This window comes from Lampetra fluviatilis, chromosome 61 (genome assembly GCF_964198595.1).
Source record: "Lampetra fluviatilis chromosome 61, kcLamFluv1.1, whole genome shotgun sequence".
Classification (NCBI taxonomy): Eukaryota; Metazoa; Chordata; class Hyperoartia; order Petromyzontiformes; family Petromyzontidae; genus Lampetra; species Lampetra fluviatilis.
In genome coordinates, this window is record NC_136335.1 from 6,364,675 (window position 1) to 6,379,478 (window position 14,804).

Here is a 14,804-nt window from a genome sequence, read left to right on the forward strand (position 1 = left end):
TTGGCGTCATCTGGTCCAACACCAATGGAGACTAGGCTCTAAGAAAAGCTGTCTCGGGTGTGGACCAATCAACTTCAAGGACAGTGCATATCATTATCAGAGTTGTTTCTTTTTGTTTGCATTTTGACTGCTTGTGTTGTGGTTATTGCAACCATGATCCCTTGTATAAAGGTGTCAGCTTTGTACCAGTTGAAAGGGTAAAACCCTATTACTATAGGTAACATCTCCTCGTCCCCGTGGTGCCTGCAGTCTTATTCACCGGCAGTATTTACCGGGGCGGGAGTGCCGGGTTCGAAACGCGAACCTCCGCGACGAGCGGAGAACGCGCCATCATGATCGATCCAACCGCCATGATCGATCCAACGCCCATGATCGATCCACTGCTGGATGAAGGGGCTTCGCCACATCCCTCGCTGCCCCCCCCCCCCAACCTCCGCGACGAGCGGAGAACGCGCCATCATGATCGATCCAACCGCCATGATCGATCCAACGCCCATGATCGATCCAACGCCCATGATCGATCCACTGCTGGATGAAGGGGCCTCGCCACACCCCTCGCTGCCCCCCCCCAACCTCCTCAATACGTTGGGAACGGCGCCGCGCTCGCAGCTACACAAAGCAATCCAGCAGTTGATCGACCCTGGCGATTGGGGGTAACTGCTGTTAGCGAGCACCTATTAATGCACGAGGGAGTGGTTCAGTCGGCAAACTTCCCAGCCAATGGAATCTTCCCACCGCTGATGCTTACACACGCTAACAAGCTAGGCCGTAATCATAATATGCTCAAAATGTTCCCCCCCAATATATTGCTATAAAATAGATTTCTGTTCATACGATTGCGGTTATGGTTGTACTTTATTAATCCCCAACCTCTGCCATTACATACAATGAAACAAGAACATGTAAAAAAGAAAAAAAAACAGATAAATGTAATACAATACACTACTAAACATTATTGTAAATTTTTTATAAAAAAAAAAAAGTCCATCCCATGTGGTAGTGAATTAAAACAAAAAATTTAGGCAGGAAATTATTTTCAATTTTAGATTTTTTTCTGGGGGGGGGACCCCAGACTCCCTGGAAGAATTGGTCCCCCCAATCTTGACTCCATGGCTACGGCCTTGTTAATAAGTTTTACTTGTTGACCTCCTAGATGTCCTGGGTAAGTTGAGATCGCACGGGCGATCTGTTGACCATGGCAGGGAATCAAACCCAGGTTGCTGGGATCGTAGCGCACACTGCTCCACATATATAGTCACTCACATACACTCACTCAGACACGCTCACACACACACACACACAGAAACACTCACTCACACACATTCACGCACCCAGAAACACTCACACACTCACTCACACACATTCACACACACACTCACTCACCCAGAAACCCACTGACACACTCACTCACCCAGAAACACACTGACACACTCACCCAGAAACACACACACACTCACTGACCCAGAAACACACACTCACTCACCCAGAAAAACACACACACTCACTCACCCAGAAACAAACACACTCACTCACCCAGAAACACACACACTCACTCACACAGAAACAGACACGCAATCACCCAGAAACACACACTCACTCACCCAGAAACACACACACATACACACTCACCCAGAAACACACACACACACTCACTCAGAAACACACTGACACACTCACTGACCCAGAAACACACACAGATACACACTCACTCAGAAACACACACACTCACCCAGAAACACACACACACACTGACCCAGAAACACACTGACACACTCACCCAGAAACACACACACACACTCACTCACCCAGAAAAACACACACACTCACCCAAAAACACACATACAAACTCACTCAGAAACACACACACACATACACTCACCCAGCAACACACACACACATGCACTAACTCACACAGAAACAAACACACATACACACACCCAGAAACACACACACACTCACCCAGAAACACACACACTCACCCAGAAACACACACACACACTCACTCACCCAGAAACACACACGCACTCACTCACCCAGAAACACACACACACTCACTCACCCAGAAACACACACTCACTTACTCACTCAGAAACACACAGACACTGTCACACACAGACACTCACACAGACACTGTAACACACACACAAACACACACAGACAATGTCCCACACACACAGACACACACAGACACATACAGAGACACTGTCACACACAGACACTCACGCACGCTCACTTTTTTTTTCCTTGAGCAAAACGAGTGTGCAAGCAGCAGGCCTATATCTACATCGGGGTGTGGTTGACCAAAAATAAATGTCGCAGAGACAACCCTCTTACCCCTTTCCTGCCGGGCCCACATTTACCAACAAGTTTGCCCAGACAGTATGAAACACCAAAAAAAACATAATCGCTTCCAGCATTCTTAAACATCCTCAACATCATCCCCATCATCATCATCAAGTGTCTTTGTAGAACTTCTCTCGCACCGTCACGTGGACAATTGGAAGCGAGGCGTGGGTGGGGGGAGAGGCAACTCAGCAAAACAACACCAAAAGCAGTTCTAGAGAACTTAAAACTTTCGTGACTGCAGGAATTCATATTATTGGTTCTTTCGGTAAAGTCACGAAGATAGAAAATAAAATTTTAATAAAAAAGAAAAAATAATTATTATGAATAATTATTAATAAATAATTATTTTCAATTTATGATTATTATTATTTCTATCTACGTGACTTTACCAATAGAACCAAGAATACAGTTCCAGAGAAATTAGTTGTTCAACCTATAAGTCTCACAGCATCATCATCATCATTCTCGTCGTCAACATCGTCACCGGATTCAGGCGAGAGCTGAGTAAGCCACAGAGCTCATAAGGCCTCGCATTGTGAGGTTGCCACCTAAATACGGGGAGTTTAAAGATTTACACAATCGGTTCAAACGTAAAGACGATAGGGGAGGGGGGGGAAGACTTTCTAAACCGGTCATTTTTCTCCCCGGTATGACACAAACACAGGCGTTCCTCGTTTAACGAACCCTATAAACGAGTTTAATGTTACCAGGCAAGGCCCCACTGGGCTGTGTAGATCTTTTTCAGAAGCCACCTGGCCACAATTGATAGCTCACGGAAGTGGCTTGTCATCATCATCATCACCACGTGCAAATGTAGAGCAGTGGCCAAATACTATAAACGCGTGACGTTGATTAGAGGGGAAAGCCGGAGGCTACCAGGAGAAAAATCCACGCGACCACGCGGAGAACTCCAAATATACAGCAGCAGCAGGCGTGAAGATCGGGGTCGAACCCACGACCTCCTGTAGACCATGCGAGGTCGTTAACATCTCACCACCGTGGGTGTTAGGGTCGAGATCGAACCTGCTGCTGCTAACCCCTGCAGCTGCTAACCCCTGCTGCTGCTGCTGCTAACCCCTGCTGCTGCTGCTAACCCCTGCTGCTGCTGCTGCCGGGCTAGGCTGTAGCGATAATAATCGGCACAGGACACAACCGCTGCGGTACAAGGTACGCCGGTCCATACTAACCGTGCATGGCACCACAAGGAACGCCGGTCCATACCAACCGTGCATGGCACCGCAAGGAACACCGGTCCATACCAACCGTGCATGGCACCGCAAGGAACACCGGTCCATACCAACCGTGCATGGCACCACAAGGAACACCGGTCCATACCAACCGCGCATGGCACCACAAGGAACACCGGTCCATACCAACCGTGCATGGCACCGCAAGGAACACCGGTCCATACCAACCGTGCATGGCACCACAAGGAACACCGGTCCATACCAACCGTGCATGGCACCACAAGGAACACCGGTCCATACCAACCGCGCATGGCACCACAAGGAACGCCGGTCCATACCAACCGTGCATGGCACCACAAGGAACACCGGTCCATACCAACCGCGCATGGCACCACAAGGAACACCGGTCCATACCAACCGCGCATGGCACCACAAGGAACACCGGTCCATACCAACCGTGCATGGCACCACAAGGAACACCGGTCCATACCAACCGTGCATGGCACCACAAGGAACGCCGGTCCATACCAACCGTGCATGGCACCACAAGGAACACCGGTCCATACCAACCGTCCCTGGCACTACAAGGAACACCGGTCCATACCAACCGTGCCTGGCACCACAAGGAACACCGGTCCATACCAACCGTCCCTGGCACCACAAGGAACGCCGGTCCATACCAACCGTCCCTGGCACCACAAGGAACGCCGGTCCATACCAACCGTCCCTGGCACCACAAGGAATGCCGGTCCATACCAACCGTGCCTGGCACCACAAGGAACACCGGTCCATACCAACCGTCCCTGGCACCACAAGGAACGCCGGTCCATACCAACCGTCCCTGGCACCACAAGGAACACCGGTCCATACCAACCGTCCCTGGCACCACAAGGAATGCCGGTCCATACCAACCGTGCCTGGCACCACAAGGAACACCGGTCCATACCAACCGTCCCTGGCACCACAAGGAACGCCGGTCCATACCAACCGTGCCTGGCACCACAAGGAACGCCGGTCCATACCAACCGTGCATGGCACCACAAGGAACACCGGTCCATACTAACCGTGCATGGCACCACAAGGAACACCGGTCCATACTAACCGTGCCTGGCACCGCAAGGAACGCCGGTCCATACTAACCGTGCCTGGCACCGCAAGGAACGCCGGTCCATACTAACCGTACCTGGCACCGCAAGGAACGCCGGTCCATACTAACCGTGCATGACACCGCAAGGAATGCGGAAGATCACAGTCGCACAGCGTTCACGCCACCGCATGCGCCCTGCCACTCAAACTCACTGCGGTGGAACCGGTTCGCAGTGCGAGAGACGATGGCACCGTGGTGGAGGGAATTCAGAAACTCCCCACGACCCCCCCCCCCAAATGTTTAAACTTTGCCGCGCCGGGAGTTGGGATTCGAAGTGCATCGCCACTGTTGGCAACATCATCCCCGGAGTTGATTCTACGCTTGTTGTTTTTTTGTTTTGCTTTTAAAACACTTATATAATAAACTGCTCGAGTAGCTGTTTTCCCAGACGCACAGATTAAATTTCGTAACATTCCAGGGCGGTGTATTCCTGGAGCTTTCGCTCGAATCATTACGGAATGTCCACCGCATCTGTTTACACAGGTCCAGCGGACCTCTTGGGAGTCGGTGGTGCCACCCATGGTGGTGCAACAGTGGTCAGGGCACCGCGTCACCGTCAAATCTGTCGGGTGATGTGGGAGCCAGCCCTCAACCACCCTGCCCCCCCCCCACCGCCAGATGCGATGTTGACACACCGCACACCTGGTACTCATTTGAGGGCTGAGTCGACCTAGGGGAGGCCCAGGACCGGTTCAGATAATCGCCACTGGTGTTGGCCGTGAGCCGGGGTTCGTAGCGCAGCATAGCGCTAACAATCCACTGCGGTTACTGCACCCCACATACACCGAAACGTACCGACACACACACACGCACTTACTGACACCACTCACTTGCAGGAGCTGTCATAAGTGTCAACGTCGTGGGCACCGATTCGAACTCGCACTGCAACCCCGGGGCCAGAGAGGAGCGGTGGAGATCACGCAGCGGCAAATCACCGCTCTTACTTCATCATCATCATTATTATTATTTGTGCAGAGGACAAACTCGGGCGACGTTACAACAAGGGCTGGAGGCACAGGTGGGGCCACGAGTTCGCAGAGCCCTTCCATGGCCCATAGCCCCAGCCACTCCCACAGGCCTGGCAATAGCCACACCCGCAGGCCTGGCAATAGCCACATCCACAGGCCTGGCAAGAGCCACACCCGCAGGCCTGGCAATAGTCACACACACAGACCTGGTAATAGCCACACCCACAGACCTGGTGATAGTCACACCCACAGACCTGGTGATAGCCACACCCACAGACCTGGTGATAGCCACACACACAGACCTGGTAATAGCCACACCCACAGGCCTGGTAATAGTCACACCCACAGACCTGGTAATAGTCACACCCACAGACCTGGTAATAGTCACACCCACAGACCTGGTAATAGCCACACCCACAGACCTGGTAATAGCCACACACACAGACCTGGTGATAGCCACACACACAGACCTGGTGATAGTCACACCCACAGACCTGGTGATAGTCACACACACAGACCTGGTAATAGCCACACACACAGACCTGGTAATAGCCACACACACAGACCTGGTGATAGTCACACACACAGACCTGGTAATAGTCACACCCACAGACCTGGCAATAGCCACACCCGCAGACCTGGTGATAGCCACACCCGCAGACCTGGTAATAGCCACACACACAGACCTGGTGATAGTCACACCCACAGACCTGGTAATAGCCACACCCACAGACCTGGTAATAGTCACACACACAGACCTGGTGATAGCCACACACACAGACCTGGTAATAGTCACACACACAGACCTGGTAATAGCCACACTCACAGACCTGGTAATAGTCACACTCACAGACCTGGTAATAGTCACACCCACAGACCTGGTAATAGTCACACCCACAGACCTGGTGATAGTCACACACACAGACCTGGTAATAGTCACACACACAGACCTGGTAATAGTCACACCCACAGACCTGGTAATAGCCACACTCACAGACCTGGTAATAGTCACACCCACAGACCTGGTAATAGTCACACACACAGACCTGGTGATAGTCACACCCACAGACCTGGCAATAGCCACACCCGCAGACCTGGTGATAGCCACACCCGCAGACCTGGTGATAGCCACACCCACAGACCTGGTGATAGTCACACCCACAGACCTGGTAATAGCCACACACACAGACCTGGTAATAGCCACACTCACAGACCTGGTGATAGTCACACCCACAGACCTGGTGATAGTCACACCCACAGACCTGGCAATAGCCACACCCGCAGACCTGGTAATAGTCACACCCACAGACCTGGTAATAGTCACACACACAGACCTGGTAATAGTCACACCCACAGACCTGGTAATAGTCACACACACAGACCTGGTAATAGTCACACCCACAGACCTGGTAATAGCCACACTCACAGACCTGGTAATAGTCACACCCACAGACCTGGTAATAGTCACACACACAGACCTGGTGATAGTCACACCCACAGACCTGGCAATAGCCACACCCGCAGACCTGGTGATAGCCACACCCGCAGACCTGGTGATAGCCACACCCACAGACCTGGTGATAGTCACACCCACAGACCTGGTAATAGCCACACACACAGACCTGGTAATAGCCACACTCACAGACCTGGTGATAGTCACACCCACAGACCTGGTGATAGTCACACCCACAGACCTGGCAATAGCCACACCCGCAGACCTGGTGATAGCCACACCCGCAGACCTGGTGATAGCCACACCCACAGACCTGGTGATAGTCACACCCACAGACCTGGTAATAGCCACACCCACAGACCTGGTAATAGTCACACCCACAGACCTGGTGATAGTCACACCCACAGACCTGGTGATAGTCACACCCACAGACCTGGCAATAGCCACACCCACAGACCTGGTGATAGTCACACCCACAGACCTGGTGATAGTCACACCCACAGACCTGGTAATAGACACACCCACAGACCTGGCAATAGCCACACCCACAGACCTGGTGATAGTCACACCCACAGACCTGGCAATAGCCACACCCACAGACCTGGTGATAGTCACACCCACAGACCTGGTGATAGCCACACCCACAGACCTGGTGATAGTCACACCCACAGACCTGGTGATAGTCACACCCACAGACCTGGTAATAGACACACCCACATACCCTGACCCCGCCACCTGCAGCCCCAATCGCACCCATGCGCCGAACTCTCCCCCGCCAGCCACATCTAAACCCTAATTACAGGGCTTGCTGTGTGTGTGTGCTTTGTGTGCTCCCCCACCCCACCCCGCACCTGCGATTAGCACGGTTGGCTACGTTCGGTTTCGGAAAGAAGCCCCGGCACGCATACATACAGGCGAGCCATATTCGTGCACCTAACCCGCACCAAACTCATAGCTCGAACCTCCGCTCGAACCACAGCCGGAACCGAATCCGTGCACACAGTTCCAACCCTTAGCCATTGACCCAGCCACAACGATAGCCCAAACATTCACCCTAGCGTCATCCGAACCCTCGCTCGATCCTTCTCCCCAGCTTGAGCGTGACACCAAACTCCAACCCTTGCCATCGCTAAGAGCGTCATCCTTCTCCCCAGCCTGGGCGTGACACCAAACTCCAACCCTTGCCATCACTAAGAGCGTCATCCTTCTCCCCAGCCTGGGCGTGACACCAAACTCCAACCCTTGCCATCGCTAAGAGCTCTGCAATTGTCGCGTTGGGCCGATACGACAGCTAAGGGCCGTGCCCTTCGAAGCGGCAGTCCTAACCAGTCCTAACCACAGCCTCGCACCACAACGCGAACTCGAACCCAAGTCGCTATCAATCCCACAGCCCTGGACCGTGGCCGCTAAGCCTACAGAGCGGTGCGTGATGCCCTCTCGGGGGGTGGCGAGAGACGTGGGCAAAATTCACGTTGGAAGGTCAATAATCGAAAACACGCGTTAGGCAGGGGCACGTTACGTAACAAATCTACTTCATCAAAACCCTCTATGTTTTTAATAAACATGATAGCAGTTTTGCAACGACTGAGAAACAAACGGGGTGCAGGGCTGCAGTGCAGGTTTAAGAACCACTGCTATAGATAGACGTAGCTGCAGCGCTAAACAGAGTTACACAGCCTTACCCAGAGCGTGAACTCAAACCCAAGTCGCAATCATATCCGCAGCCGCTAAACCCTATAGATAGACATAACTCCGGCCCTAACAATAGCCCAAAGCTCCCAAATAACATCCGAAGCCCCGAGCCCTGTCCCTTATCCAACCGCCTTACACAACCCATGTTCCCGAACACAAATACAAAATTCCCAACACTTCATAACCCTACAAAAGACCCTATCCCTAACATTACCCCCTTTCCCTATCACTACTCCAACCCCTATCACTACCCCAACCCCTATCACTACCCCAACTCCTATCACTACCCCAACCCCTATCACTACCCCAACCCCTATCACTACCCCAACCCCTATCACTACCCCAACCCATATCACTACCCCAACCCCTATCACTACACTAGCCCCAATCACTACCCCAACCCCTATCACTACCCCAACCCCTATCACTACCCCAACCACTCTCACTACCCCAACCCCTATCACTACCTCCATCCCTATCACTACCCCAACTCCTATCACTACCCCAACCCCTATCACTACCCCAACCCCTATCACTACCCCAACCCCCTATCACTACCCCACCCCTATCACTACCCCAACCCCTATCACTACCCCAACCCCCTATCACTACCCCACCCCTATCACTACCCCAACCCCTATCACCACCCCCATCCCTATCACTACCCTATCACTACCCCAACCCCTATCACTACCCCAACCCCTATCACTACCCCAACCCCTATCACTACACCAACCCCTATCACTACCCCAACCCCTATCACTACCCATCCCTATCACTACCCCAACCCCTATCACTACCCCAACCCCTATAACTACCCCAGCCCCAAACTCTACCCCAACCCCTATCACTACCCCAACCCCTATAACTACCCCAACCCCTATCACTACCCCTATCACTACCCCATCCCCATCACTACCCCCATCCCTAACACAACCCCTATCACTACCCCAACCCCTATCACTACCCCAACCCCTATCACTACCCCAACCCCTATCACTACCCCAGCCCCTACCACTACCCCACCCCTATCACTACCCCTATCACTACCCCTATCACTACCCCACCCCTATCACTACCCCACCCCTATCACTACCCCTATCACTACCCCTATCACTACCCCACCCCTATCACTACCCCACCCCTATCACTACCCCTATCACTACCCCACCCCTATCACTACCCCACCCCTATCACTACCCCTATCACTACCCCTATCACTACCCCACCCCTATCACTACCCCACCCCTATCACCACCCCTATCACTACCCCACCCCTATCACTACCCCCTATATCCCCAACTGCAATTCACTACCCGCTATGACTCGCAATGCCCCTACCCCCAAACTCCCAGACACGACCCTGATCCCCATCGCTACCCACGTCCCCTAATCCCCGTCTCGCCGTGAAGGGGGTCAACGTCTCCGTGTCAGACCGCGGTGCAGGTGAAGCCATCGCCGTCTAAGCAACACCCCCTCCACACACGTGGCCTGTTCGATCTCACGGAGCGGCAGCTGAGGCCGCGCCCCGCGGGGATCACCGCACGCTGCCGCACGCGACGGGTGAAGCGTGGGGGACACTCCCGCAGCCTCTGACGAGGACGCTTGGCCAGCGTGGAAGAGTAGGCCAAATACACATATTCTAGACTAGAGTGAGGCTTTTAGAGCTACCTCTAGTAGGGGGGGGGGTGTGCACTACCACGCACTACGATGCACCACCACGCACTACCACGCACCACCACGCACCACCACGCACTTCCACGCACTACAGTGCACTAACACGCACTACAGTGCACCACCACGCACCACCACGCACTTCCACGCACTACCACGCACTACAGTGCACTACCACGCACTGCCACGCACTACAGTGCACTACCACGCACCACCACGCACCACCACGCACTACCACGCACCACCACGCACCACCACGCACTACCATGCACTACAGTGCACTGCCACGCACTACCACGCACTACAGTGCACTACCACGCACTACAATGCACTACAATGCACTACCACGCACTACAGTGCACTACCACGCACTACAATGCACTACAATGCACTACCACGCACTACAGTGCACTACCACGCACTACAATGCACTACAATGCACTACCACGCACTACAGTGCACTACCACGCACTACAATGCACTACAATGCACTACCACGCACTACAGTGCACTACCACGCACTGCCACGCACTACAGTGCACTACCACGCACTACCACGCACTAATATGCACTACCACGCACTACAGTGCACTACCACGCACTACCACGCACTACCCACAGCTGGGTAAGGGCCACGCGGCGGAGTGATTTGACCATACTTCACCACGCCGGTCAACTGCGCGTTGGTGACCTGCCCACCAAATAATCGCATACAAATCGGGGCTCGTGGAACGTGGAGAACATCTTGAGGGTGGGGGGGGGGAGAAAGGTCCCTACCAGGGGACCCCCCCCCACCATCACCGCCTCCCTGTAGCCTTGACAGACGACTCCACCCGAAGTGGCAGAACGCAGCCCATGGCATCTCACCAAGGCCGTAATTATCATAAATATATTCTTGGTGCTTTCGGTAAAGTCATGTAGAGGGGAAATAATAAAATAATGAAAATAAAACAATAGAATTCTCACGACGTTTCGATTGCAACACAAGCAATCATCAGCAGGTGACTTTACCGAAAGAAGCAATAATATGAATCTCTGCAGTCACGAAAGCTTTAAATCGAAATATTATAATATATATTGGGTGGACACATCCCCCCGCCAATTTTCAAATATGCTCAAAATGTCCCCCCCCCCCCCAATATATTGCTATAAAATAGATTTCTGTTCATACGATTGTGGTTATGGTTTTACTTTCTTAATCCCTAATCTCTGCCATTACATACAATGAAACAAGAAAAGGTAATTAAGAAAAAAACAGAGCAATGTAATACAATACACTATTAGACATTATTGTTAAAAAATTAATCAAAAGTCCATCTTATGTTTGAGTGAATGTTTTTTCTATTTTATTCAGGAATTGGCAGGAAATTAATTTTCAAATTTAGATTTTTTTTTTTTTTCTGGGGGGGGGGGCCCAGACCCCCTGGAAGATTTGGTCCCCCCAATGTTGGCTCCATGGCTACGGCCTTGCATCTCACGATCTCAAATCGGAGGTTTCTGCCACCTCGGCTGACGACGGCAGCCTGGTCACTTCATCCGTTGGCGGTGGTGGTGAAGGAGTGGAGTGCGACAGGAGACAAAGGTCCCCCGTATAGCCTTAACAGACAGTTGGGGCAAGTGCTGTTAGCGAGTAGCAGCACCTATGAAGGCCGGCACTGCACACGAGGGGGTGGGTGGCCAGCACCACGCCCGGTCGCCTGTGTTGACACACCGCACCAAGTCCTCATTTGAGGCTGAGTCGACCTAGGGGAGGCCCAGGACCGGTTCAGATAATTGTCACCGGTGTTGGCCGTGATCAGGAATCGAACCCGGGTCGCGGGCTCCGTAACGCAACGTAGCGCTTACCGCTACACTACCGCTCCCCCACAAACACAGACACATATACACACACACTCACACACTCACTCACCTAATCCCTGTTGGGCTGACGTAATCCCCGGTGTCAAGAGGAGTCCCAGGGCAGACGCCAGCAGCATCATCGTCATCGTCGTCGTAGTCAACGTGGTGCCTCGCATGACGGGATCACAGCTTCGTCTTCTCTTGTACTTGACGCTCGAACGGGAGATGATGTACATGGTGGTGGTGGTGGTTGGTGGTGCTGCTTGCCGTTTGCAGATCTTGATGCGGTTGCCGCTGGAGTTGCGCCGATTCGCGAACTCCCTGTCAAGTCGGACGCTCGTCAAGAACGTCTCTCGCGATGCACCGCCACACGCGAATACCCAGCGGAGTGCACTCGAATTTGTATCGTATTTAAATATATATATCTGGTCGCAATCACGAGAAAAATTACAATTAGCGGCGATTATAAAAGCGGACGAACGATGATGTCGTTAAGAGCCGATTTGCAAATATTCCGTTTTAAATATCCGAGCAGATTAACGGAGAATTGAAGAATCCCGCTTAGTTCCTTCAGCTCGGCTCAACTCTTATTATGCCATCTCTGCCTGCTGCCGCGAGCGAGTCACAACGAGCCAAGTGCAGGGGGAGAAATCCTACTGACACCTGAGATGCACCGTGATCGGCACACTGCCCCACATTGCTCCGTGTTAAGACAACGGCTCCACTTCGGTGGAGTAGCAACACCACGGGAACCTCCTCCTCCTCCTCCTTCCCCCTCTTCTCTATCGCCTCCCTGGTCGCTCCTACGCCTTCTCCGCAAAACGCACGAGAAATCCCTTTTGCCCGGCGGTTCAACGTTGCGCTCGAGATGCCGTCTTGGGGTGGATGGGTGGAGAAGAAGCGACGTCTTCTTTTCTCTTCCAAAAAAGTTGCGACTTCTCACCAAACTCCTCTCTCTCTCTCTGTCTGTGTCTCTCGCCTGATGCGTGGCCGCGGGAGTGGCCGAGAGGTTTTAGACGGACGGATGAGACGCGCCGGCGATGGGAGAGAGAGAGAAATCGTTGCGTGGGATGGATGGATGGCGGTGGTGCTGGTGGAGGAATCGCTGCTGGCAGTGCCGAAGAGAGGGAATGCGGTGGTTGGTGGTGGTGGTAGTGGTGGTGGTGGCTGAGAGGGGAGGGGGAGACCGGCTAACCCGGGCCCGCCTCTTCGTGTGCGTTCGGGGACCAATCGCCTCGCGTGGGTCGGGCCAAGGAGGCAAGCCAGGAGGAGCGTGGGGGGGGCGACGTCGCTTCCACACCGCAAACATAAATCATCATCATCACCGTACGCACCATGCCCACGATCGACTGAGTTATAATATAACCCGCCAATCCACCCAACACCCCACCCTCCCCGTGTCTCATTGCTCACTTACATAAATATGTACACGATTCTCCACCCGGATTACGTGTGCACCACCCCACTGCGTTATACATCCCAGCCGTGTTCAATCCACCGCTGAGTGATTCCTGGTTCTACTCCTGGATGTAGGTGTGTGTGTGGCACGTGGGGGGGGGGGGGGCGGGAGGCTTGGATTTTTGACCATACTTCATCACGCTGGTCAAGTCTTCCGGTTGAAGGTGGGGCATAGATGGAAGACAGCACAACCCGTGTCTCTTGCTTCACTAAATCAGTTCTCGCAGTCGTCCTCGACAGCTCTGACACCACACGCGGTGGTGGTGGTGATGGGTGGCCCATCCAAGCACACGGCCAGTCCCAAATTCCCGCTTTAGGGGCCGTCCATAAATGACGTCACGCACCTGGGGGGGGGGTCAGACATTTGTGACGATGTGTGACGAGGGGGGGGTGGGACGTTTGAGAAATGTGACGTCACATCAAAATGCGCAACTTTAAATAAATATAGACACCACGCTCTACTTAATTAAATAGACTTTTTGATAAATGTGTTCTCCTACAACATCAGAGTGCAGCGCCACATTAAATACGCACTACAATGACAATAGTTTAAAGCGATTCTGAGCATGTTTGATTTTTTTGGGGGGCCCGGGGGGGGGGGGCAGAGCTTTGTGACGTCATATTTGAGGGGGAGGGGTCTGACTTTTTGTGACGCCATGTGACGACGAGGGGGGGGGGTCAAAAATCGTCCAAAATCGCGTGACGTCATTTATGGACGGCCCCTTATCTTCACAAAGCCAAGGAGTTTGGGACGCATTCCGGCCGCTTTGGTCCCGAATGACCCAAGCGGTCTTCTTAACTCGATCCCAACAAACTCGAATTTAAAAAAAATCGTGACTCGGCCAGTCAGAAGCTCCGCGCCACGACCTCGCACTCCAGGGGGCTCCGCCGGATCGATTCCATGAACCCGCAGCGGCATTTGAAACGATGTTGCAGGTTTCTCACTTCCCCCCCCCCACACACCGCCTCTGTGCACTCAGCAGTGTTGATGGAGGGGGCACACAGCCACAGCGAGTCGCGTGCTGGTGGGGTAAAGTGTG

The 14,804-nt window shown here is 53.1% G+C and overlaps 1 protein-coding gene across 1 annotated transcript in view; it reads right to left on the reverse strand.

Annotated features, from left to right (window-relative positions):
• The window catches only part of LOC144951292 (uncharacterized), a 273,910-nt gene extending 260,474 nt beyond the window's left edge, over positions 1–13,436 (reverse strand). Inside the window, 1 exon segment of the mRNA XM_078881487.1 lies at positions 12,377–13,436. Within this exon segment, the coding sequence (XP_078737613.1) occupies positions 12,377–12,542 (166 nt within the window). The 5' untranslated portion in view covers positions 12,543–13,436.
• Positions 13,437–14,804: the final 1,368 nt, after the last annotated feature.